This window comes from Haliotis rufescens, unplaced genomic scaffold (genome assembly GCF_023055435.1).
Source record: "Haliotis rufescens isolate VD_foot unplaced genomic scaffold, xgHalRufe1.0.p SCAF_7, whole genome shotgun sequence".
NCBI lineage: Eukaryota > Metazoa > Mollusca > Gastropoda > Lepetellida > Haliotidae > Haliotis > Haliotis rufescens.
The window spans coordinates 13,382,637-13,410,196 of NW_025964361.1; the positions used below are offsets into that span (position 1 = coordinate 13,382,637).

General features: G+C 39.8%; 1 protein-coding gene across 2 annotated transcripts; it reads left to right on the plus strand.

Annotated features, from left to right (window-relative positions):
* The first annotated feature begins 1,745 nt into the window (after positions 1–1,745).
* LOC124141873 (cubilin-like) lies at positions 1,746–23,784 on the plus strand. Of its 2 annotated transcripts, none has more exons than XM_046510050.2 (17): positions 1,746–3,210; positions 5,311–5,395; positions 7,039–7,181; positions 8,908–9,045; positions 9,554–9,635; positions 11,379–11,500; positions 12,334–12,477; positions 12,975–13,062; positions 14,441–14,562; positions 15,206–15,373; positions 16,170–16,269; positions 18,609–18,730; positions 19,059–19,184; positions 19,764–19,842; positions 21,343–21,464; positions 22,132–22,293; positions 23,353–23,784. In XM_046510050.2, exons 1-17 carry the CDS (start codon positions 3,147–3,149, stop codon positions 23,721–23,723), a joined length of 2,238 nt encoding a protein of 745 aa, XP_046366006.2. In that variant the 5' UTR covers positions 1,746–3,146; the 3' UTR covers positions 23,724–23,784. The 2 variants fall into 2 exon arrangements, with proteins under 2 accessions (XP_046366006.2, XP_046366004.2); XM_046510048.2 differs by having other exon boundaries at positions 1,747–3,210; positions 19,032–19,184.
* The last annotated feature ends 3,776 nt before the right edge of the window (positions 23,785–27,560 follow it).

Sequence of the window (27,560 nt, forward strand, 5' to 3'; positions counted from 1 at the left end):
GTGCGGCGTTAAACAACAAACAAACAAAACATGGAGCAGAAAAGAGTCAGAAAGGGATGCTGGGGTTATAAGAATCAATTGCTAGTTCACAAATGATCCTTGAAGAGGCTAAATCTTACCACTGTAACCTCTCAATGTGTTGGACAGACTTCACCACCCCGAGCGACTACTTGTTTTACTCAAGTCGTAAATGAATTGCTAGTAAACTCACTTTTAGATGTATTCTCAGGGACAGAGACTTCGAAACCCATTTCTAGTAGAAAGGGAATATTACAGGGCGATTCGTTTAGTCCTTTGCTTTTCTGTTTGTCATTAAATCCTTTAAGCTTTTCGCTTTGCAAAGAGGAAGCTTATCATCCTGGCTCTCCTCAAACAGATCCTCAGCACCCCTTACATCCATACCAAAAGACAGATTCTCCTTGAGTCCTTTTCTAAATATATTGGCATATCCTTTGGATTCGACAAATGCAACATTCTTCATCTGAAACGTGGCAAGGTAGAAGAGGGAGAATAAATCTACTTGGGGGAGGAATTATTGACCATCTCATGGATGGTCAGGCCTATACGTACTCTGGGATGCTGGTTAGGAACAAACTCCAGAATGCCCATATCAAGGAAAATCTTCGGGCAGAGTACAAATGTAGACTTATGAAAATCTGGAGATCAGAGCTGAAATAGTTTAAAGCCACAAATATTTATGTTTCATATACTTTTGGTGTTGTTGATTGGACAAAACAAGAAATTCAGGGTACTGACACCCTCACACGAAGTATGATGTCAGACAATAGGTCCCACAACTCTCGCTCTTCCCTAGATCGCTTATACCTACTGATCATAATGGGAGGGCGTGGTTGATTAACGTGGAGGCTCTTAATGACAGAATTGTAATGTGCACTTTTGAACACATTTATTTGTCTGCTGGTCCTCTTATGAAGTATGTCAAGACCCATGATGAAAACAAGGCATTCCACAGTTTTCCTATACGAGCCAATGATGTAGGACATTATCTCAATGTCAGTGTTGATTTTGTTGATGTTTGTTTGTTTGTTTGTTTGTGTGTTGTTTAACGCCGCACACAGACTACTCCAGATATATGACGGCGGTATGTAACTAATCGATTCTGGACCAGACAATCGAGTGATTGACATCATGAGCATCCTTCCACGCAATAGGGTCATCAACCAAGTCAGCGAGCCTGACCACTCGATCCTGTTAGTCGCCTCTTACAACAAGTATAGTCGCCTTTCATGACAAGCATGGTTTGCTGAAGACCTATTCTACCCCGGTCTTTTCGGGTCGATTTTGTTGATGGTTCTGTACAGCTGGTCGGTGCTGGAATAAGTGTCAACCAAGCGAAGTGCCATATCAAATCAGCCCAGACTAAGTTTTGTCAAGGAGTTGCTACCGAACGACAACTGCATCGAGTCTATGTGCAGTGCGTTGAGAGGATCAGCAACCATGCAGAGTCCTTCGTTTGGGTGAAGTCGGCTGGCCTGAAAAGTGAATGTGTTCAGAGGGCTTTCTGTTTGCTGCTCAGGAGTGTCCTTCGCGAGTGTCCAGTTATTCCAGAATATGTCACAGTCGAATGTCAAGAATGTGCTACGAGCTGCGTTCTCGTATGCATGAAACTGTAATGGAATCTGACAGAACAGTCGGTGCTTATAGTGAGCGACTGACCATTTCATGATCATATTATGGATGGGGGAGGAGGGAGGGGCCGGTTAGAGCCTGGCTTTTTCAGCTACTATACCAGCAATACCAAATATTGATTTAAATTACAAACATCTTGCAACAATATACATTTTTTTGCGCAAGGCAATTTCTTTTTGTTTCAACTGTCTGAAGCATAACTTTTCCAACCTTTTAACCTTCTTACCTTCTATATTTATACAGCCCATGAACACACATTTGGTTTATAAAGACACTGGAGTTGAGAAGGTGCTCAACTTCTTATTTGTCAATAATAATAGATAACAAAGCACACATTATTACACTTACGTTCTGTTACTTCAAGGAGCACGGTGTTTGTGTTTGGATAGGATGGAGTTGTGGCACCACAATTATGTGTGCATGAGTTGCGTCCCTTGGTCAAGGATCTGCTGCTTTCGTATTTTGACCTGAGTTCATATCCTCGGGCTATTCCTAAAGGACATGCCTGCATGATATACAGCTGAAACTCTGAGGTAAGCATTACTTGCTTGGACACTGAGATAAAACTGATATTGCTGGAACTCGAGAACACTATTTCAGAAGGTAGTACCATTGCACAAATCAAAATGACAAGCACAACTAAAGTGATCCATTAAATCAAAAGTTGGACTTCCCTTACATCAAATATACAAGCAAATTGAATCAATATTATATTTAGCAGCAGTTTTGTCTGTATAGATTTGTCTTGTTCGCGATAACGTATTTTGTATTGGGAACACGCATACGTAGTAATATATAACTGCAGTATTAAAGCCCCTACAAAAGTACATTTTCTTATACTGAACATGTAGCAAATACCATAAAGAAATGTTTATTGTTTCGTGACTTATAGACAAATTCATTAGATTAGAATACGATCACCTCAGTATGATTGTGCATTGGGGAACACATATAATATCATATCATCTCAAACTTATATTTGTCGCATGGCAGTCTGATACACAACATTACATTACATTACAAGTATTAAATCGCTGCTCACAAGATTTTAAACATGAGTGGATGAAATGGGTTTAATCATCATTTCTACATCATATCTGTGGTTATGGCGTTCGCTCGTTACGTCGAAAGCCCATTTCTGGTGTCTCCCGCCGTGATATTGCTGGAATATTGCTAAAAGCGTCGTAAAACCATACTCACTCACTCACTCCCTCACTCAGGTAATTGATGAGAGGGGTGGTCGCAAAGTGTATCAGGTCATAGAACATTTATCATATATTTCGTCTTGTTGTCGTAGGGATGTCAGTGTGTGTTGATACATCACTCGTCTATCACACAGGTGGTGGTCCGGCTATCTGATATGCTCACTGGCGGTCCCAATCGGGTAAACAACGGACTTTACCCTGATGTTGAAATAAGTCATATCGTGACATTCACGTTGTCATATTATACTGATCTTGTCATTCGAGAGATGTAGGTGGACACAGGAGACCGTCATGAACATACATTGTTTCGTTACAGTATGTGTCTTGTTGGGTGGACCTCTCGCCTCTGGTGCAGGTGGTGTTATATAATCGGCTTTACAACCGTAAATGTTGTACAGGTATTAAAATAACATAAACAACTTTAAGAGAGTCAAAGAGCACATTACACAGTTGACACGTCAACCATATTACTGTATACATTATCCAATGGTGTCCGTTTACACGGACGATCGATACAGGTAGCATTTGTAATGATGATAACACGGACTGGAAATATATATATACATCTTGAAATATTCGCGTGTGATACAAATAATGATCTTCTGTTCAGTAGAGAGTTTGTTATCTGCTTATCGAAGACACGACCAGTTGCTTGTTTACACAAGGTGGCTATACCTGTTACTGCCTAATATCTACACTGTCGGCGGGACATGTTGGGCTCAGTCAAGATAAGCGAAATGACAGAGTAGTTAGACAACTGTCGGAAAGAGATATTCAACGTCTGCTGCAATATACCATTTGAAGTACATACTCACTGATACAAGCCATTTCGATCATATATATTTGGTTGGTTGGTTTGTTGTTTAACGCCGCACTCAGCAATATTCCAGCTCTATGACGGCGGTCTGTAAATAATCGAGTCTGGAACAGACAACCCGGTGATTAATATCATGAGCATCGATCCATGCAATTGGGATCGATGACCATCATGAACCAAGTCAGCGAGCCTGACCACCCGATACCGTTAGTCGCCTTTTACGACAAGCATAGTCGCTTGTTACGGCAAGGATGGGTTGCTGAGGATCTATTCTACCCCGGATCTTCACGGATCGTATAGAATTATTAGCAGGTGAATCATAATCATAATATTAATAATGTGCCATATCAAATCAGTCCAGACTCAGTTGTTCAAGGAGAGGCTATCTCAACAACTACTGCATCAAGTTTATGTGCAGTGTGTTGAGACGAAAATCCACTCTGCAGATTCCTTCAGACTTGCCTGATGAATGAAACAGAAGGCTTTCTTTTTGCTGCTCAGGACCAGTCACTTCCCACTCGAAACCGCCAATGTGTGATTTAAATATGAAATGTAGATTATGCAATGAATTTGATGAGACTGTCCAACACATTGTCAGTGGATGCCGAGCTTGCACAAATACAGTAGCTATATGATGGCGTGGCTCGATCGTTTTATAACCGTTTTCGCCATGGTTTTGACACAGAAGTCCATCCGTGGTACGACCCAGAATATATGGAGCGCCTCATGGAAAATGACAAATTCAAAATTCTTTGGAATCCATATACAGCCTCAAACCTGATCTTGTCCATTTTAATAAATACAATGCGAGTACTTATATCATTGAATTTTCTGTCCCTTTTGACAATGTGATTGATAGATTCAGGGACAAAAACATGGCAAACATGCGGACATCGCTTTCGAAATGTCACGCTTGCATCCCAAGTACTAATTATAAGTTGTCCGACTCCCCATTGTTCTCATTCCTTAGGTTTGACTGACAGTTGGGAGAGTACCCGTGTTTGCTGTCAGGAATACAGCCCTTCTGACAATCTGGGTTATGTTGAAGGCTGGTGTGTTGGGGAGTCTTCACATTTTCAGAAAAGTTCCGGGTTAGGTCGACTAGGCAGGCCTTCCTGGGAGAAGTCCCATTCGCTGTCTGGGATGCGTGTAGAGGGCGCAAGGACCCTGAGCTGGTGATGAGCCTAACCAGCCTGACTGACTGATCACCCCAACCTTCTTTGCTGAATTTATTTATTTTAATCTGTAAATACTACTACTAATAATAATACAAACTAAGGGCAGAATACAAATGTAGACTTTAGGTAATCTCGAGTTCTGTGCTGAACGCTAGCAATAAAGTCAAAGCCACCAATACTTATGCTGCATCCGTCCTTTCGTATTCTTTTGGTGTTGTTACATACGTTATCATTGAAGAGCTAGGTTCGATTTAACCGTGGTAAATTGAATAAGAAACCGAACGTGCATTTTACCTACCTCCGCATTGAAAACACAGAGTGTTTATCGGCTAATTTGATACCGCTTGCAGGATTATTCAACATGCATGATTCTAATATTTCATGTTTGAATTTGTCATAATCAGTAGCAAATATAACCTTGCATGCATAGTCATACCAATTATATCCTTACCGCATTCAGGGGAAGCAAGCTGCGGCGTACCTCTCGTGGCAACTTCTGCTGACAAGACATTTACCTCGCCTGGGTACCCAAACATCTACTTCCAGTGAGTAGCTTTCATAATATAATTGCATAATTATATAAATATGTTAAATTACGGTGCGGTAGGTTTGACACGAATCTGCAATGTAATATCCTACATTTATTAAACGTTAGTTGTTCCTCAGTTTGACGTCGAATATGAATGTAACTCAATACTCAACGTGGACATATTTAAGATAGCATCTCGATAAGTCGCAAAGAACAATATAGTGAAGAAGCAAGCGTGGTTTATTTCACGATAAAACATTGTTCTATCATGATGTTATTTCTGGAGATTCGAACATGCGCTTGCAACTGGATAACGATATTGGACTACGTTATTTGTGAGATGGAAGAATCCAGTGAGTTGCTCCCCATTGATGAAGCTGGCATCTAAAAGTGGGAGAGATAAGACAATCGTCATTGGGAGAAAAGGTACAGGTAATCGACAATATTGTGATCGTGACAATATGCGGGAAATACTCACCTGTGCATAAAATATACTTGTCCGACATTGCTTGAGGTCGGATTCTATTGAGGGAGTCATCATGATTAAAATACAGGTAAATATGTTTAAAGCTTGTACTTTTCATCATCATCATTACAGAGGCTGTACATAATGTTAATATCACATTTAAGAAAGAACCGACGAGTGGTCGTTGTTTAACGTACAACAAAGCACTGCATGGAGAATAAACCGATCGGGGCTGCGCCCCTCATGGTTTATTCTCCCTGCAGTATTTCATTGTACGATAAACAACTCCCACTCGTCGGTTACTTCTTAATTAAATAAACAAGGAAACAAGTTAAAGGAAGTTCATTAGATCGAATTTCTTCCACATTGATAATGATTAGCAGATGATTCACGACTGAGAAGGGCAATTCAAATCACAAAAGTGTGTCGGCAGAGGTGGTCCTTCTGATTGTATCCCATGAACTGAATACACTCTTAGACTGTCGCACAGTAATGTACTTCAGGGGTGTTGCCTTTTAGATGTCTGTCTGAAACTTTGTCCAAATATCCACTGCAACTATCTGCCTAACGATTATGTTGTTTAGGATGAGGATTGTCTTTATTCAGGCAACAAAAACGCTGACTATAACCAACGAAGTTTATTACGTTTGTTGACAAATATTGATATATATTTGTGAGTGAGTAAGTTTGGTTCTAGGTCGCAATATTAAGGTTTGTTTGTTTGTTTGTTGTTTAACGCCGAACTCAGCAATATTCCAGCTATATGACGGCGTTATGTAAATAATCGAGTCCGGACCAGAAAATCCAGTGATTGACATCATTAACATCAATCCACGCAGTTGGGATCGATAGCATGCATCAACCAAGTCAGCGATCCTGACCACCCGATCCGTTAGTCGCCTCTTACGACAAGCATGGGTTGCTGAAGACCTATTCTACCCCGGATCTTTTCGGGCCTGCAATATTACGGAATATCCAAGGAACATCAGATCATGATCACAGTGAGTGACACCAGAAACTGGATTCACGCATTGTGTCCCTGTTTGGTATTGAACCTTGGCCTTCGGCTTGACGAAGGAACGCTCCAACAATTAGGTTATCCCATCGCTCGTACAGACATCAGATGGATCGATGTCTGTAATTTGTACTTCTTGCATAATCCAACATCTTCCAACAAGTTGGTATGTTTTCAGGAGACAGTCGTGTACCTGGACTATTACAACAGAAAAAGAAAATGAAACCATTCTATTGAACACCACAGACTCGGTACTTGAGAAACCCCCGTCAGGAGGACTTTGTGACAAGGACTATGTCACTGTATATAACGGTCAAAACAGTAAGTAGAGATATATCTAATAGTCATGATCTTAATGCTAACTATTCTTTAATCGGGAACTCACAATGAGTTCAGTGTGAGAAAAGCTATGCATGATGCCACTAAATGATGTCTCATAGATGTCTGAAACAGCGTATCACAGTATAATAATATTAATAATGGGCCACACAATTTGCGCATACTTTGCATTACACAGAGGCATGTTAAAAGCGCTATTATTACCCCGGTCACTTGATCAGTTTGCACTCAATAATCATTCCCAGCTCCCTGGGCAGTATACAACTCAAGCCGCCTGGTAGGTTCAGAGGCGCATTTCGAATAATGCCACTTGCCCAAGGAGACGCCACATGTGCTACATGTACTTCAGTGTTGGGCAGGATCGAAGCCCTTGGGACTTTCGGGAGCCACACCCATCAAAGGAGTCTCCGCGACCGACGTTGTTTAACTTCAACTGATTTTTGACCTGTGCGCTGTGCATAGGACCACGTATTGTATTTGTTAACATCTTCTCTGAAACCACAGCGTTATAATGAAGCTGGATATTTGTATATCACCTCAATGTCTCTGCAAAGTACTCACGATGATAACCCATTGTGTAACACGGCAGCTACGGCCGTATTGCAAGTTTAATGTTGGCCATGAAAGTCTACTTGAATCCTATAAGTCTGTGTGCAGTCAGAAATAGTATGTGTAGCAGCATGATGTTGCGTTTGCATTATGTTTTAGTTGCTCTAGTTACTTCATGTTCTACATGTTATTCTGGTCTAGTATTCAGCGCGAGCGTTTACCTGTTGCAACGTGACGTAATGTCCCTGCTTTTGCTCAAAAGGTAGAACATGTTCTCGGACGATGTCATCCTGGTAGTCGACGCCGTTCAAATCGCCATCAATTATGATGAGTTCTCTTCTCCCATGACGCCCTATAACATCACACTTCCACCCAAACCGGTGACGCAAGCGTCGCTAAAACGCCTGTAGACCCCGTCACGACCATCAGAGCTGTCCATGATGAGACCTTGACTAATCTGTGAACAGTATACTGTCCCAGTCTTGTCTTCTGAACAGCAAGCTAGGCGTGTCTGATGGTGACGTGAAAATTGGGCGTATCTCTGGACGTCGGGGCCGCATGTTGTGCTCCCTCAACGGTTCCGCCATGTTTGGTCTCAATTCAGGAAGTATCCGAGCTGTTAATGTGGCACTTTGGCATCAATTCAGTAGATGCACCAACCGAATATGGTTGTCTGTTAACGTGACGTCACACGTGGACGACCGGCCCGTGGCAATTGATGAGTGTTATGATAGATAGATAGATAGACAGATAGATAGATAGTGCTGAAGATAACGCCTCCAAAGAGATGATAGTGTGTTTCGATGAACATTAAAATGTCTGTCAGCGTCGTTTTTTCGCCATTCCTGTTTGCAGCAAGCCGTTGCATTGCGTAAGCGCTATGTACGGTTAAACAAGAGCGTTTTTTTTATGAGCACCTTATGGCTAAACATTCCTTGTGCGCTGGTCACATAACAAAACGTGTGTAAGTACCATGATCCCCAAAAACACTCAAACATCCAAATTATGCGTCGTGTACTTGCAATCATCTTCATGAATATGTATTGGAAGATGCATTATCTATCTATCTACATTCATCTTTAATTTATTGTTCTTTAAATGAAGCACAGTTACTATATTTTCGGATCTATGCCACTATTTATATATTGTTCACGTCTAGGCTCTGACGGACTCGGCACCTTCTGTGGTAATCAACAACCCGTATTATCCAGCGGCGGGAACTCACTGCGTGTCCATCTACAAACTGATGACAGAAACAACTACAAAGGATTCAAAATGCAGTACAAAGCTGTACCTGGTTTGTATGAATTCAGCATTCTCACTGCACCTTAGTCGCTGTCATTTCTATCTGATGAAAATCTTGATAATTTTGTTATTCGCTATGCATTCACTAAACGGACGTTATTTACATACAAACAAAGTTGGTACATGTGCGTTCATAAATACAATTCCGATAAACAGTGAATTCGAATGGTAGTGGTCCCTTTAAAATCGACCAGATTACCTAGTTTCCTGATTTACTTGTCACGGTTGCACAATATTGTCACTGTGTATACATGCAAGCATCCCAAACAGCATTCGTCCTGAATGTGTGTTGTTTTTCACATTAACGGAGTCCGGATGATAAAATGAAACATCCCTAATACGATCACAAACTGTGTTATATACCAATACAAAGTGCTTTTTGAAATTATTATTATATGCATGTTACCCACCACACTATATTGGTTATATATGTATTCATGTCATGTTTGAGAACCAAACAGAATTGATGTATATTTAACATATCTTGTATCCAATGTCAGCAACAACCTGCAATGTCACGATGACAGCAGGATGGAGTCCAATACAGATTGTTTCCCCTGGTTATCCCAACAACTACCAAAGGTAAATAGCACGGAGTTGTTAGGAATATATTCGACCCCAATAACATATTACATATAATTATACACTCTCTCGAATCAACATTCTCTCGGCTACCTTTGCCTCACAACGAAGGAGATGTACCTTCACAAATACGTAGGCCAGTTGCATGATGGATAGTTGTGTGTGGACTTCAATGATTTATTGAACCTGTTACTGCCGTCGAAAGAATTTATTGTGTCAAACTTGTGTGTCATGCTGCAATAATCTGCTTGTTCAACTAAATGTGGGAGATACACCAGAAGAAGTTTCTTCTCGACATTACAAGACAGGTATGGTTAATGCAAAGGAATGCAAGTAAAGTAGACTAAGAGATTGTTGCATATTGACAAAGATGGTATGTCATAGATGATGAAATACTTGAAATGATTCCCTTAATACGCGACAAGCAGAATTTGCCAGAAACTCACCCCCGCTCTTTTTCACCCAACACAATGTCGCTCATCGAGTGAAATGCTACGTACAGATGTGTGTATGTGTACACGGAATCTGTACACTGCATCTATACACTGCATCTGTACACTGTATCTGTACACTGTATCTGTACGCTGAATCTGTACACTGTATCTGTACACTGCATCTGTACACTGTATCTGTACGCTGAATCTATACTCTGCATCTGTACAATGTATCTGTACACTGTATCTGTACACTGTATCTGTACACTGTATCTATACGCTGAATCAGTACACTGTATCTGTACACTGCATCTGTACACTGTATCTGTACACTGTATCTGTACGCTGTATCTGTACGCTGAATCTGTACACTATCTGTACACTGCATTTGTACACTGTATCTATACACTATACGCTGAATGTGTACACTGTATAATTATGCACACTGTATCTGTGCACTGAATCTATACACTGCATCTATACACTGTATCTGTACACTGTATCTGTACACTGTATCTGTACACTGTATATGTACACTATCTGTACACTGTATCTGTACACTGCATCTGTACACTGTATCTGTACGCTGTATCTGTACACTGTATGTGTACACTATCTGTACACTGCATCTGTACACTGTATCTGTCCACTGTATCTGTACACTGCATCTGTACACTGTATCTGTACACTGTATCTGTACACTATCTGTACACTATATCTGTACACTGCACCTGTACACTGTATCTGTACACTATCTGTACACTGTATCTGTACACTGCATCTGTACACTGCATCTGTACACTGTATCTGTACACTGCATGTGTACACTGTATATGTACACTGTAGCTGTCAGTAACAATGCTCATTCTTTGAACCCCACGTCGTAATGTTATTTCACACTTCCATGTTTTTTAGATATAAATATGTTATTTTACATAGCATCATAAATACTTTTTGAGATAAAGACATGTTTGTTTGTTGTTATGCTCCAGCTATATAACGGCGGTCTGTAAATAATCGTGTCTGGTTCAGACAAACTGGTTGACATCATGAACATCGATTTACGCAAATGGGTTACGATGACATGCATCAACCATATCACCGGGGCTGACCAACCGATCCGATCAGTCGTCTCTTACGACCAGCTTGGGTTGTTGAAGATTAATTCTAACCCTGATCTTCATCAGCATAAAGACTTGTCATAACATTGTTGCCAATAATGACATAAAAATGCTTTCTTACCAGAGGCTTATAACTATACGGATAGGTGTATGGTCTCTGTTTCTCATCCTGTTTTTGTATATTACAGTGGCTTAGATTGCCAGTGGATTATCAGTGCGCCGTATGAATCTAACATCATTGTTGAAGTTCTGTTTCTTGACATGGAAACAGTGCCATCATGCTTGAATGATTTTCTACTCTTCAAAGACGGTAGGTAAATTTTACTGAAATGCACGTTAAGTTAAAACAAGAATACTGAACTCCTATGAAGTTGTTATTTTGACCGAATCATAATTTTCTGTGTTCATCACATGCATATTTTGGACTTGTAACAACATGAGTTTATTCACAAGTTCAAATATTGCAACTGCCTCTCTGATATAGGTTTAGCATTGTATAATGCTAGAAACCAAATACTTACATAGTACTGGAAATAGGACAATTGCTTCTTGTCAGTCATATGATGTGTGTGTGTATTTGTATTTCTCAAGCTGTATGGCGTCGACCTAATAATCTTGTCAGACAATCCAGTGATTGATATAAGCAATGTCTCACGCTGTCGGGATACAGTCAAACAGGTCATTGAACCTGTTGCTAGTTGCCTCCTGCGGTCAGCACTGTTCGCTATGGACCGCTTTAAACCAGGCATCCTCTCGGAATCATATTTACACGTGCGACAAAAGACATGGGACATTAAAACAATTCAGTAATATTTACTGTTAAACACTACGATCCCTTATCATTATTCCGATTCATTTATAAAGTAATTCATGCATTAAAAACTGTTTTCTAAAAACTTGTTAAATCGATAATTCATTATTATTTTTTAAATAATATATATGCTTGCCAGTTATCCGAAAAGGTTACGACAGTTTTATTAAGATAAGATGGTAAGTCAAGATAACGCTGGCATAGTGTATGGCACATTCAGGAATTACTTCTTGTGGTGATAATCATTTAACTGAAGGTGCCATGCCAATGTTCCATTGCAATTACTTTCAATAATTAATCACTGACATAATACATTTACATTTACATTTAAGGCACTACAACCTATGCTTCGCAACTGGCAAAGATCTGCGAAGCTACACCTTCTCCGGTCATCAGCACCGATAACAAAATGACAATCATATTTCACTCAGACAGTTCTGTCACAGGACGAGGCTTTCGTTTGCAGTACACAAATGGTAATATTCACTGCAAGTGTTCAAATGTGTTACGAAGCCCAACAGTTTGGTATTCGGTTTTAATCATAAGCACATGCTAGCTTTTGTCTTCGTTTGAAACAAAATATAATTTCCTTGACTCACATGGACCCATTCTGTGGGACACGTTTGACTGTTTTAACCCAGTACGCACACGCGAGTAATTTACAACATTACGAAACGTTATCTCGTCCTATTTTGGCGACGCCCTCCTTAACATGAGGCATGCTTCTACGTCAGCATGTGGGGCATCAGTTAGGACATCCTTCAGAATATCATGCACGACCTCATCTGTGTTTACAGGCTTAGACTCCACCAACATTATTTGGATTTTCTTCGCCTGATTGGTACTATATATTGTACTTATCACTTTACTTGTTTGATGGGTTAGGTGTTGACGCAAATCGGCAATCTACCGCTTCGGTTAATAGTATTTTGTATTGATATGGACATTTCACACTTGTCTAATGTTGTTGTAGAATTCACTTGTGGATCAACAGATCTTCGCGCCTCACTGAATACAGAGAAGTATTTGAACACTCCCGGCTATCCTAGATTCTTAAACTTGTAAGTAGAATTGAACTCCTATCAAGTAAGTAGCATTACATGTTACCACTATCACTAGCACTATACATGGCACGTAGCACCACATACGTGACAGCATTTGCACTTCACCAGACAAGTAAGTAGATCTAACACCTGTCAAGTAAGTAACACGTCACATGTTAATATCACCATCACATGACAAGTACCTGTAGAACTGCACACGGGATGATTATTACCACTACTCATGATATGTAAATAGAACTTTACACGCGACACATCGCACTACAATTTTGACAAGTACAATAAATTAGTTGAAGTGAGGTGAAATGGAGTTCACCTCACTTATATAGCGACGTGCATGCACGTGTGTGTGTGGCTGTTTGTACCAGTCCGGACTGATGCCGATTAATAGTGCTAGCACTCTGAGATACCATGCCGCAGTTTAACATGAATACCCTACTCAGAAACAGTATACTGACTCCGAGCCGACCGGTCCTTATGTTAGCCCATTAATGTCGAGCGCCAGACAGGGTAACAACAAGTACCATCTTTTAACGTCTTTTGGTATGACGCGGCCGGTGATCGAACCCCGGACCTTCCGCTCTCCGGGCGGACGCTCTAACACTAGACCACGGAGGGGGTCTACTACATATTAGCATTAGCATTACACGTGACAAGTAGCACGACACACGTGACAAGCATCAACACTACACATGACAAGTAGCACTACACACGTGACAAGCATTATCACTACACGTGACAAGTAGCACGACACCCGTGACAAGCATCAACACTACACATGACAAGTAGCACTACACACGTGACAAGCATTATGACTACACGTGACAAGTAGCACGACACCCGTGACAAGCATCAACATTGTCGTAAGAGGCGACTAACGGGATCGCGTGGTCAGGCGCGCTGACTTGGTTGCTGCATGTCTTCCATCCCATTTGCGTTGATCGATGCTCATGATATCAATCACTGGATTGTCTGGTCCAGGCTATATTATTTACAGACCGCCATCATATAGCTGGAATGTTGCTGAGTGCGGCGTTAAACAACAAACCAACCAACCAACGTTATGGCTATCTCTGGGAAGTTTGTGTCGAGCACTGGCATGCATTCACTCCATGCTTAGGAGGGTTGTATGGGTATACCTGTGAGTTAGTGTAACTGGAATGCTTTGTATTAGCAACTTAACACAGTGAATAGCAACCACCGGGATATTGCTGAAAGCAACGTAAAAACATACTCACCCACTCACAGGCAAATATGTTCATGAAAGTCGTACGTATTCATTGTATCAGGTGAGTGTTTTGTATATGCAATTGTATGTATGAATATGGTTGTGATCTGTGCATACGTTTAATACTGATGTAGAAAATTCTATTTGAAGCAACCTGCAATGCACGTGGACAATTTCTGCACCTGTTGGATATAGAATACAAGTCGAACTTGTATGTCTTTATTTGCAACAATCGACATCGTGTGTACGTGACTATCTTCTCTTCAGTGACGGTAAGCATAATGTACATCTTTGCAAACTTGCTTCATATAAATATATTCGTATTGCTCTTCGTGTTGAAATGTGTTTCAGTTATCTTAACTATTCATATTATCAATAGTATTAGTTTTTCCATCAGTCGAGATCGCCCCCGTGGCCTAGTTGTAGAGCGTCCGCCCGGAGAGCGGAAGGTACGGGTTTCGATCCCCGGACGCGACATACCAAAAAGACGTTGAAAGAAGGTGCTTGTTGTTACCCCGCCTGGACCTCGGCATTAAGGGGCTAAAACAAGGACTGGTCGGCTCGGAACCAGTTTACTGTGTCTGAGTGGGGTATTCATGTTAAACTGCAGCATGGTATGTCAGTGTGCTAGCACTATAAACCGGCATCAGTTCGGACTAGGACAAGCACACACACACACACACACACACACACACACACACACACACACACACACACACACACACACACACACACACACCTCACCTCACCTCACCATCAGTCGACACTAATTCAAATTTACTTTCAAGTTGACTGTATTTATTTTTTTATGCGTCCAAACCAACACCCCTGAGCGCGTACTTTATTCGAATTATGAAACTCGGATTCAGAGCTCACCATTTCAGGAGTGATTTGCATGAAATATATTTATTCAAGGTTTATCGTCTAACGCCGCTGAATTAGGGAAATATTGCGGTTACACCACTGAGCACGTCATCAACTCCAGCAACCACATGGCCATCACCTTCCACACAGACGGCTCTGCCAGGAGAAGAGGCTTTTCTATGAAATATAAGGCTGAGAGATTCCTAACAACAACCACAGGTTTAATTGTGTTAGGGACTGGGCGTTTAATTATGCGGTTTGCATTCTAGCCGTATCTTGAGGATTCACGAAATATATTTTTGTGACATTCACGAAACCTATATCAAAGTTATTTTATTCAGTCTATATTTTGAGATCGTGTAAGGAAAATTGATGGGCATGTTGTGACTGACATCATGCCTTTTTTAAAAAAAAGAAAAACTTGCAATTTTTTGGATCTTTGATGATTGACAGCTAAAATGAGTTAAATGAGAGGTTCTTACTTCAACGGAAAATCTAAACATAAGCAAATCTATGAACCAACATTAATTTACACGCCATGCTTTTTAACCTACTTCTTTCTGGCACATCGCAGTTTAGGGCTTGCTCTTGTTCAAATATTGTGAAAAATCGCTTCCTGAACGTATCGAAAATCATCATTCGCTAAGCAGTTTAGCTTTACCCCTACGTTTGAAGATGTGAAGCAAACTCCACTTCTTATTTGTATGAACACTTCAGACTCACTTCATTACGAATTTCGTATGCCTTTTACACATTTCTAAATTATGCACATCTCGCTGGCCTAAAAGAGCATTTAGCTAATCTCGCCATTTTTTGTAAGTATTTGTTATGATCTTTGAAATATTGTTATGAATTGCGAATAAGGCTTGTTTTATAACATTGGACATATTTATAACTGTACATTTGTAGTTCTATCAACAATTGTGCATCACTGATTGTTTAAAACACCGTTTCAAATAAGCTCTCATGTGATTATTGTGTAAAGTATTCATCGGTTTATTTATTGTTAATGTAGAGACACCACATATATATACATGTGGGACTCCAATGCTCAGCGCCTCCGCGTCCAAGTGGAGCCATTTGTCGTCTCCTGGCTACCCCAGCAACTATGAAAAGTAAGCAAATACACACAAAAAAAGGATGATATCTTTTATTAAATAATGACGATGCACATGTCTATTGCTGGCAGACATAGTATTTTGATTCAAACAGTTGATACTTATGTCATTGTCCTGGCCTTTTGAATCGCTTGACAGAAATGATGGGTCTCACCTCTGGGTAGCTTTTTGAAACTATCAAACAATTCAGATCTTTGGCTGTTATTTCCTTGCCAGATTCCATGGACCAGAGAAAGCCTGTTCACATCGAGCTTTACTGGCTGTGACCAGAGATTTTTCTTTACGGGAACAGGTAAACAAAAACAAACAAAAAAAAGAGCGTGAGAAACATCGAACGTGTATGATGAAGCAACAGGGGCTTTCAATTTCATTGGTGGTGTACCAACGAAACCGGATGTGTTGAACATGATGCCAGTCATTCAGCGTTTTGTGGTCTTGATGAATGATTGGACCATTATCTATACAAGAGTTGATGAGGCACACACAGATATATTCACTAAAAAACATGTAAAAAAGCTGCATTTCATACTGGTCACTGTTGGGGACGAAGTATGGAGTCTGAAATATACCTTCCCTCACCAACTGAGTTGTGGCACATGCCACTGTGGACTACACAAACCACAATCTTCTAAGTCATTCCAAGAGTCTGAGAGGGGGTTGTGCCCCATTTGATCAGTACATCACTTTGCAGATGTGATCACATTTAATTGTCACCAGTAAATTAAAACATAAGCCATGTACAAGCGTTCTTATTCTTTAAATATTCTGTTATTTACCATATGAGTATACAATAGTGGTATAGTTTATTGGCTTCAATGATGCATGTCTTAAAAATATGCCGAAAAAGTAAGAAATGTATATTCCTTTCATTTTTCCGCATTTTAGATTACCTAATACAAAACAAATAGTCTATTAAATTACAAGTTATTTACTTTACAGATGTAGTGTAAATTCATTCCAAAATGTAAATTTTCATTATGTATTTAGGTTGTCGGTCATGTTCAAACGAGATGGCGGCCATATTGGATTTTTTGGGTGGCCCATATCTGAATAATTTTGGAATGTCGATCATTACCTGCCTTTCATGCTTTTATCACAAAGTGCAGTTTTGTTTACGAAACGGCTGCAATATTGTCTGGGTTATTGTAATAATAGATAATATGAGAAAACATAATTAAATAATACCCTGAATGGCTTAACGTCCAGACAAGGAATACTCCCAGGCTATATTCAAGGTGGCCCAGAATCGATGTATGTTTCTCAGTTTGTTAACACCAATACCCGTGCTAGTGGGTTGTACCAAAGTGGTAAATGTCTTAGGCCAACATGTTTCTGGATGTCCACCCATTTCAAACTGGCCCCGTGAAGAACCGGGGTAGAATAGGTCTTCAGCAACTCATGCTTGCCGTAGAAGGCGACTATGTTTGTCGTAAGAGGCGACTCACGGGATCGGGTGGTCAGGCTCTCTGACTTGGTTGATGCATGCCAACGATCCCAATTGCCTTGATTGATGCTCATGATGGCAATCACTGGATTGTCAGGTCAAGACTCGATTATTTACAGACCCCCGTCATATAGCTGGAATGTTGCAGATTGCGGCGTTAGACAACAAACAAACAAACAAACAAACATATTTCACATAAAACTATCGTATATTTCAGTTCATTCGTTCCAAGATAGGCGTTAGCAGCTAATATCAGGTGTCAGGCCTTTACAAACAAAACATTCTAAACTGACACGACTGGATATAACTGATATACATGTACTGTTCAAAACAGTGTTCAACCAAACTCACTCACTCCCGCTGACTACAAAGCCTAATGCATTCCCTACGTTCAGTATCTTGCAATGCAGTAATATGCAACTCTAATAATAATTTGATAAAAATGTAAAACATAGAAAAATATCCCAAAACAAATATTGATAGAGGAGGTAATAACGATATTATGGATAGTATAGTATCGATGCCAGCTATTTATGTTTCAACTTGTCATCAATGTACCGCGTTTGGAAATATCTACATCTACATGTATACTAGTTCGATCAATAGTTTCACTCCCAGTTCTTATCTTCTGAAGCTGTTACACAGCTGGTCAGTGGGGTAGCTCGCCATGCTGATCATGAACTGGTATAATGTGTGAAGCCCTGATGTTGCTGGAATATTGCTAAAGTGGCGTAAAAGGATACTCACTCACTGATTAGTTTTATACAAGATGTTCATTGCAGGTACATGTATCTCATTATGTCATATGAGTTTCTTTTTATATGGTTATATCATATGGTTTTGATCTGATATGTTTATGAACTTATCTGATACTGCAATTTCCTGTCTTTAGCAACGTAAACTGCAGCTGGGAAATATCTGCACTTGTTGGAAATAAAATATCCGTTGAAATTGTGACCCTTTCTGTGGAACAATCGACATCCTGTGAAAATGACTATCTTCTCATCAGTGACGGTAAGCGCAATGTATGTATTTAAAACATACTTGTTCTTCCCCTTGAAAGGTGTTTCAATATTTCTAATTGACAGTGGTTATACATGGTCCCTATAATTTAAAAAATAATTCCAGTTTATATATATATACATTATGCATCTAATCTCACAACATGAATGCGTCATCAGCAATACTGTGGACACCTCAACACGCTAAGCTTTTGGTTTCACATACAATGGCTCGAGATTCATTGGCAGCAGTATAATGATTCTTAGCCCGCCTATTTACGAGTTAAAATAAACATGCATAATATTCATTCAAGGTTCATCGTCTAACTCTGCTGAATTAGGTAAATACTGTGGTTCCACCACCGGGAACATTGTCAGCTCCAACAACCACCTCACCGTCACCTTCTACACCAATGGCTATGTCAGAAGAAGAGGGTTTACTTTGAAGTACATGGCGATTCCGTCAGGTATTCACATTTGACAGTAGATTTTCTCTGGTTTATTTCATCTATAATGTCACACAAATATTTCATAAAACGAACATTTAATATATTGCATTAAAGAGATTCACATCAAAATATTGAAAATAAATAATTTTGCCACAAGTGTTGCAAAAATAATTTTAGTCAGCATGACATGCTGGGTGACTTGGCGAAAATGTGTGTTTTTATAAAAAGAGATTTCAGAGATGTTTGTTTGTTTGTTGTTAACGCCGCACTCAGCAATATTCCAGCTACATGACGGCGGTCTGTAAATAATAGAGTCTAGACCAGACATTACAGTGATTGACATCATGAGCATCATCAACAAAGTCAGCGAACCTGACCACCCGATCCTGTTCGTCACCGCTTACGACAAGCATACTCGTCTTTTACAGCAAGCATGGGTTGCTGAAGACCTATTCTACCCCGGATCTGTTCGGGTAATGTTAACTTGAAGCAGTGACAGAAACAGCACTCTGTCTCTAATAAACAGTCCGCTTGCATGTCATCCATCTGCTACCTTGTGTTGTGTTCCTCTTCAATGTGACACATTATGTGTTTCAGGGTGTGGCGATAACCAAGTGATTGGCTTTTATGAAACAACATATATTGAATCACCGAATTATCCGATGTACTATCCAAAGTAAGTACACCCTACAAGTTGTAAAATAAAATTACAAAACCTTGTCATAAACAAATAAGTGCTGATAGCAATCATTGTGTGATTCCGACTGTCATAAGATGCGACACTATCAATTGTTCATCTGAAAAAGAGAATCCGGGAATATATGGTCTGATTCAACATAGGGATTTACATCTGACAATTTTTTGTCACTGATGAGTTAAATATGGAAATCTATGTATAAATCAAAATATAAAACAGATGAGGCAGGTTCACAGCTTTCTGTAAATTCTAGTTCTGGTGATAATAACCAATCGCGATTTACATAAGGCAGAATAGCGGTGTCATGTGTATGAATGGATGCCTGAACATCAGTGATGACACCTGGTGTCCAGTTGATGCCTACTTCTTGCCTAAATATCCTATTACCAAATTCCAGATAGAAGTTTTCTCTGAGGAAGTCCAGCATTTCATCATATTGTTTTCCTAGTAAACTTCAGATGACATTGATTGCTTTCATATTTGATAACTTGTCTTAAACCTTTGAAAATACCACGGGTAATGATAAATGCCTCATGGGTGAATGGAGCTTTGTGATTAACCCAGCGAAAACGAATAATCGACATATCTTCAGGAGTTTAGAGTCAAAGACACATTTCAAAGATTTCACTGATGCGTGGTGTTGGCAGGTGACATCTGTCATATTTCTAGCAACTGAAGTTGGAGAATACACTGGGCAGTAAACTCAATACCTGCATCACAAATAATGGCTGTGTTTGGTCGAATATATTATATATAGGAGTTTCTCTGTTTTAGCAACCTTTTGGTTTATGTTTAAATGCCTGTGGTGTGACTGGTAGCTTTTGTCTACGTTGATAGTTTTTCCTCTCAGGTAGACGAAATAGGATAATTATATAACTGTAATATAACAAAATATTAATCATCTAAAAGTATCATAAACAAAATGTGACACTACCAGCGGTTGTAACTGCATCAACAGAGACAACCGTGACAAAAGGACAATACAACTATAATATATTAAAATGGTTCTTGTCAGTATTTTGGTATTAACATGTATGAAATATTTTGTTTGTTTGTTTGTTGTTCAACGCCGCACTCAGCAATATTCCGGCTATATGACGGCGGTCTGTAAGATAATCGAGTCTGGACCAGAAAATCCAGTGATTGACATCATGAGCAACGATCCACGCAATTTAGATCGATCATATGAAATAATGCAATATACGAAACGAATCACTGGTATCACTGCATCAGTTATCCATAAAGTTCCAACCCCAAAACAAAACATTGCTTTTGAGTAGTTGCATGTGCAGAGAGAATCATGGCACTCCATTATGAGATGGAATTCTTGTGTTGAAGTGGGGCACGATGAGGTCTCTGTTTAACAATGACAGGATCTATATGGACAAAAGACCAAACGAACTTCTTTATTTTCACACTTACATGTGTGTGAACCTTTGTATACATCACAGGCATAATAATGTATTGTTTCAATTTCAGAAATGCGAACTGTGCATGGACAATAAGCACTAATGTTGAAGGTTATGTGATCTATGTTGAAGCGGTATATTTCAACCTTGAGGGTGACGCAGCGTGTTCCGACTACGTTAAACTCTTTGATGGTAATGGCCAACCCGTCTGGGTTTTCCTAGAATATTGTAACAGTGACAGTGTCTTGTTAGATCCGTTGCATCAGGATTAAACAAGTTATTCTTAGATCGACGAATGTACATGTAACTATATTTGACAGACAAGCGTCGTTCTGTTACTGCAATGAAACCTCCTTAATCCGAATGTGACCCATCCAAGTTAAACCAGGTGGTACGGTTGGCAGAGATGCGCCTCTTGCACCAAAGTAGTAAACATCAGCGACATGTGTCACTTCGGGTTTTCCTCTGGCAGTACGCTGGAAGGCTGTGACGTTAATGGTATACTGTCCCCAGAGGCATGGAACCAAGCTGACACACAAACTAAATCGTGCGGGCATTTTCCAGGTTTAACACATCACGGGCAACCAATACTGTCCATCTATTTATTTATTCCATGCATCAATCTGACAGGCAACCTGTCCGGATTATTATCCCTCACTGATGTTCGACGAAGGCTACACCAGACATTTCATGTTAAATAGTCATCGGGAACTAAATATAATTTCCCAAAATATGTGTTAAGTGAGAGTCCTTCGGCCTTTGGGAACTCTTGAATTTTTATATATGACATACTTGTTCTAAATATACATGGTCTGTCTCACAAAAACATGTACACTTGCATTGTATGTTCCTGTATTAGTCTTTGGATCAAATGAACAAATGATCGGTCGATGGTGTGGATTCGGTGGACCAAATACGATGGGTACAGGGATGGCGATGAGGGTTCGATTCCACTCCGATGGTTCTTCTTCCTACAAGGGTTTCAAGATGGCTTTCACTGCCGGCAAGCCACAATCTGCCCGTAAGTTTGTTTTGCCATAGTAATTAGTTTTAACATACCATGAAGATTGTTTAGACCGGAGGAATGAGACGCATCATTCCACACCGCACGTTTAACCTCAATGTCATTTCAATGAGAATGGTGTTGATTGTTTCTTGAGCACATGGTGGTTAAGTGTTAATATATTGGTTTTTGGTTTGGTTAGTTGTTTAACGCCACACTGAGCAATATTCCAACTATATGACGGCGGTCTGTAAATAATCCAGTCTGGACCAGGCAATCCAGTGATTGATATCATGAGCATCGATCCGCGCAATTGGGATCGATTTCATGCATGGGCGGGGTTGGGTGGGGTGGAGGATGGGTGTGGGCTAGGGAGGTGGAGGGCCTGCTTTCCGATGTTCATAGGTTCGAATTTCATATTCACCCTGAACATGTTCACAAGAGCAATGTTCGTTAATATCGTTGCGACAAGCGGAATCACCTTGGAATAATTGAAATAATATTCAAAGTGGCATCAAACTAAACTCACGAAATTGTCTGGTGCGTCGTGTGTGGAAATTGTGTCACGGGTGTAACGGTTAAACTATCCATAGTTGACATGGATACCATGCTAAAATGTAGCAAAATGCATACATTCACCAACTCGTGATATGCTATTGCCATCACTATAAGCCTGACACAAGAACATATTGGCTTAAGGGGGCACGGGTGGCCCAGTCGTCTTGGGCGCCGCGATTCGCTCTGCAGAGTTACGTCTCTTGGACACGCCAGAAACTGATTGTGGGTTCGAATCCCGGTTCGCCCTGATTATGTTATTAGGTTTGCCAGCACCATATACCCGTGCTCGTGGGTTTCACCGAAGTTGTAAACGTCTAAGACCTGCATCACTTCGGGCTTCCCCCCCACATTAAGCTGACACGTCGTGATATCACTGTTAAAAGCGGCATTAAACCCAACTCACTTACTATTGGCTAAGGGGGTCATTGGTGTTAAAATATTCAGTGCCGCGTCCTGTCAAAGTCCACATTCCTTTCTTTCCTTAATCCTTTCGTTCTTGTTTATGTTGTTATTGTACAGCTTCGTTTGCACCGAACTGTGGAGGCATAATTGGTGGCATATTGGGTGGCATCGTGGCTGTGGTTGTAGCAACAATTTGCTGCTTTGCGATTGGCATCAAGAAAAAGTCGAGTACCAACGACCAGTCGCAACGGTACAGATCAGATGGAGCCATCGTGACCAACGTCTTTTCCGTCCCCATTCACAAAAACACGGCAACTACAGCTACTACTCAGCTTAAGCCTCCCCCAGCTTACACTGAGAATGTGAAGGATGACTTTAGACTGTACTGTCAGGCAGTTCGACCAACAGATATACAGCCTCTTGTGACGTCATCCCCAAGCCATGCATCTGCATATCAAGGGATAGATAATCCAGCAGGGCCTAGATGAGTGACTTATGTTTTCACATGATGTAAATGTTTTGTATTCCTGGAATAAATGGAAAAGGTTGGTTGGTTGGTTTGTTATAATTTAACGCCGCACTTAGCAATATGCCAGCTATATGAGGACGGTCTGTAAATAATCGGTCACAAACATAAACGTGTGCAATCAATCAACAAATGTATATGGATGGAACAGGTATACCCCGTCTATAGTAAATATACAACGTTCACCATTGTTCAGAAATCAAGGCGTTAGTTATCACCAGCCATTAAAATAATATTGTCATCCGATCGAACTGAGTATACACAACGCACCAGATTGTTCACTTTATAGCAATTGAAAATTCACAACTGATCGGTCTTAGTATTACTCATCACAATTAGGAATGGATGAAACATGAATTACGGACAGACAGACATTTTCTTATTCAGTATAAGGCCTTCGTCCCACAATACTTTAGCATAGCGGAGATATAACCATCTCCACTATATAGTTATACATAATACACACAGAAGTAGATGTGTATTCATATCAAAAATACTTTAGGGAACAGTATTTCTTACTTGATTTACATTCAGGAGGAATATAATTATGTCATGCAATATTTCATAATCTTGTGATGAAATCACGTCTATGAAGGAGTGTTCGGATGGGGTGGTTATATATTTACCCATTAAGTTATTTCTTAGGAGATTATAAAGTCCACACACAAGCAAAATATGCAGTTCATCTTATAATAATGCAATAAAATATGCTCCCTTACAGAGACGGTATGAACAGTCTTTCTTCATTTGGTGTAGAATGGTGTCTTCCTGTATTTACAGCCATGTTAAAACTGCTGCATCTGAAGCGTGACAAAATCCTTCTAAGATGAGGTGACAGAGCGATATTTCAGGAGGTTTCAGTGTTTAAAGGTGTTTAACATGTTAATAAGCGTATGAGTCTGACAGGTTTTTGACTTTACCGCACCAGGTTTGCAATATGGCGGCGGTCTGTAAGTAATCGAATCTGGACCAGACAATCCAGTGAGTGACATCGTGAACATCGATCCACGCAGTTACGATGTAATTTGGGGACACGAGCCAACAAGCAAACAGTAGAGAGTAACACATTTCACATTCCTCAATGTTGTAGCAGAATATGTTTGCTCGAAATATGCCGAACCGCAATTTCGCGAGTGTGATTAAATAGACTATGTTTCGGCAAGGTTGGAAACTGGACTTTAAAAGTGCACTAATCTCTAGCTTCTTCCCGGCTGTCTCACACTGCCCGCAAGTGGTGTCAAAATATATTTGAGGCAATATATATACGCAATTCTGAACACTAACTGGTTTTCCGTTTATGTAAAATGCACGTGACAGCACAGCAAGAGAGGAATGATCAGTTGGGTAACTGGCCAATGAGACATGACACCTATGTGAAACACCTGAACACACCCACGCGATCAGTTGAGAAACGAACACGAGTAATTATACTATCAAGAATCGTTATATATATTTTAGATTATTTGAGTGTTACATAGACATGTGACATCGAACGCGTTTGTTGTTCAGCTGCAGACGTGTGGGATATTGGTCCTTTTTGTGGATATCTACGGATACATTACTCGAGCAAGGTAAATGCCTTATATCATACATGTAATGTTCGTTGGTTGTAAGTACGATATTTGCATTTTGTTTTTATTCATTTGCTGCAGCATTGAAAAAAATCATTTGCCTCTACGCTCTCCCTAGGAAGCTCTTTGATGCGATAACGAGAACACTAAGTCATTGTTTTCACAAGCCTTTCCGTTTGTTGGCATGCATATGTTAAAGTCAATGTGTAAAATGTGATTCACTCAGGCAATATATATTTCAGCAATTTGTCAGTTTGTTTAACAGATTTACTAATAATTATGAAGACATTCAAGGGGGCTTAAAACAGCACAATGGACTCGTATGCTAGGATTACAGGCCAACAAATATAGAAATATACTTTGAATTCACTAGGTGGTGAAATTAAACATCAAAATGTTGGACTTCGTTATCATTTATTTTCAGGTACAGGCAAGCATCAAATGTTACATTTTTGTTAATAAAAACAAATGGACAGATTCTTCAGTGAATTTGAAAATAACTGAATATTTAGGCGTTTACAAAATTGCCTAAGTGAAAAACAATAATGAACAATGGTGACTATAACACTATAGCATATACACATAATAAAATACGCAATGCTCAAGTGAAATATTTAGTTTGTGGTACAAGTCGAAATAGTAAACGAAAATCGCACAATACCAAGCAAGTGACAAATGCCCACCGGCCGATATCAGGGATAAGCATCATCAAGCGAATGAATGAAACAATTGGACGTTCATACGTTTTCCAAAAGACTGTTTTCTTGAAATGATGTAAACACTGACGTACTAGTACCACATCCCTGGGGAAAACACTGAGCACACCCTTGCGCGAATAATAAGAAAAGCGTTGTTTCTGATCATGTGACACTTATTAACTTACGCCCTCAACTGGTGTTGTGACAGAAAATCTAATTCTCGTTTGTATAAATACAGCTGATACATTTAGTGATGAGTAATAAACCCTTTCACATTTCTAGATTATGCAGATTTCAAGAGCCTAAAAGGTCCATTAGAATGTGGTGAATGTACCTTCAATCAATTATAAAGCATTTTTATGATCTCTTTTATGATTTGTAACTGACCAGTTTACGGCCAGTTTCACACCGTTGCATCATCTCTTGTACCAGAGAACGTGAAGTTAACCATTGTGACATAGCACATATAAACACATATGTATGTTAAGATGGGTAAGGGATGTTAGGGTATGAAGTTGGGGGGTTGAGTTATGGGTCGCCAGGATCACTAAGCTGACGCACAGATGACCTGATTATATTTACTTGACGAATGTTCCCATATTAAGCTGACACACCTCATATAATTGAAATAATGTTCAAAACGGCGTTAAACAAACAGGTATACACTGCCCCGTCATGCGTCAATACTATGTCGTATATCAAGATTTCTTATGCTTTTGGAAATGGTATTTTTCACCTTTTCACTTTTCTTGATATGCCCTTAAGAAATCTGTGTTGTTTTTGTATAATAATATTCAATAAAATTAATGTGACTTTTCAGAATTCAGAATTGTGTCAATTCCTAACAAGCGGAGCCAGATGTCCAGATCGGTGAACCGTAGATACGTAGTTATATAATTCTATAAACATTCCCAGCAGCCATCGCACGAATGACCGGGTTCCCGGATTTACAGGGTCCGGACGAACGGAAAATATTATCCATGTCATTAATTTTAGATAACGTGACTTGAAATAGAGAGACTGCAAGTGTGTTGTAAACGCCGTGTTCTTTTGTCGCTGAGAGATTATTCTTTTTTCTAAAATATTCTTACTTCCTATCATCTATATTCGTGCGTATATTTCATATAGTATATATTGTTGAGTTTGCGTACGCTTTTTATGGTAGGGAACAATGCAAACGTCCTCGCAACAAAGTATCATGTATGAGAGTGGAAACTATGAAGACACGTGGCGTTCGGCAAGGTTGAATGCATGGTAAGTCCAGTTCTTTTTGTGCTTCGGTTTAATGCATTCATACATTCACAAGAGAGCCATGGGTTAAGTGGTGTATTTGTGAAAGAAAGGTTTGATGAGCTCGTGTCATTACGGTTCACTGATGATCGTCACCCTTGTTGATGATTAGAAAATAATATTTAAATATGATTGTTTGTAAACCTCTAATGCATGTGTATCAAGTAGGCAAAAATATTAAACTTCTTCTTCTTCCTCCTCCTCCTCATCCATCTCACTATCAGCAAATCAACAACAGTT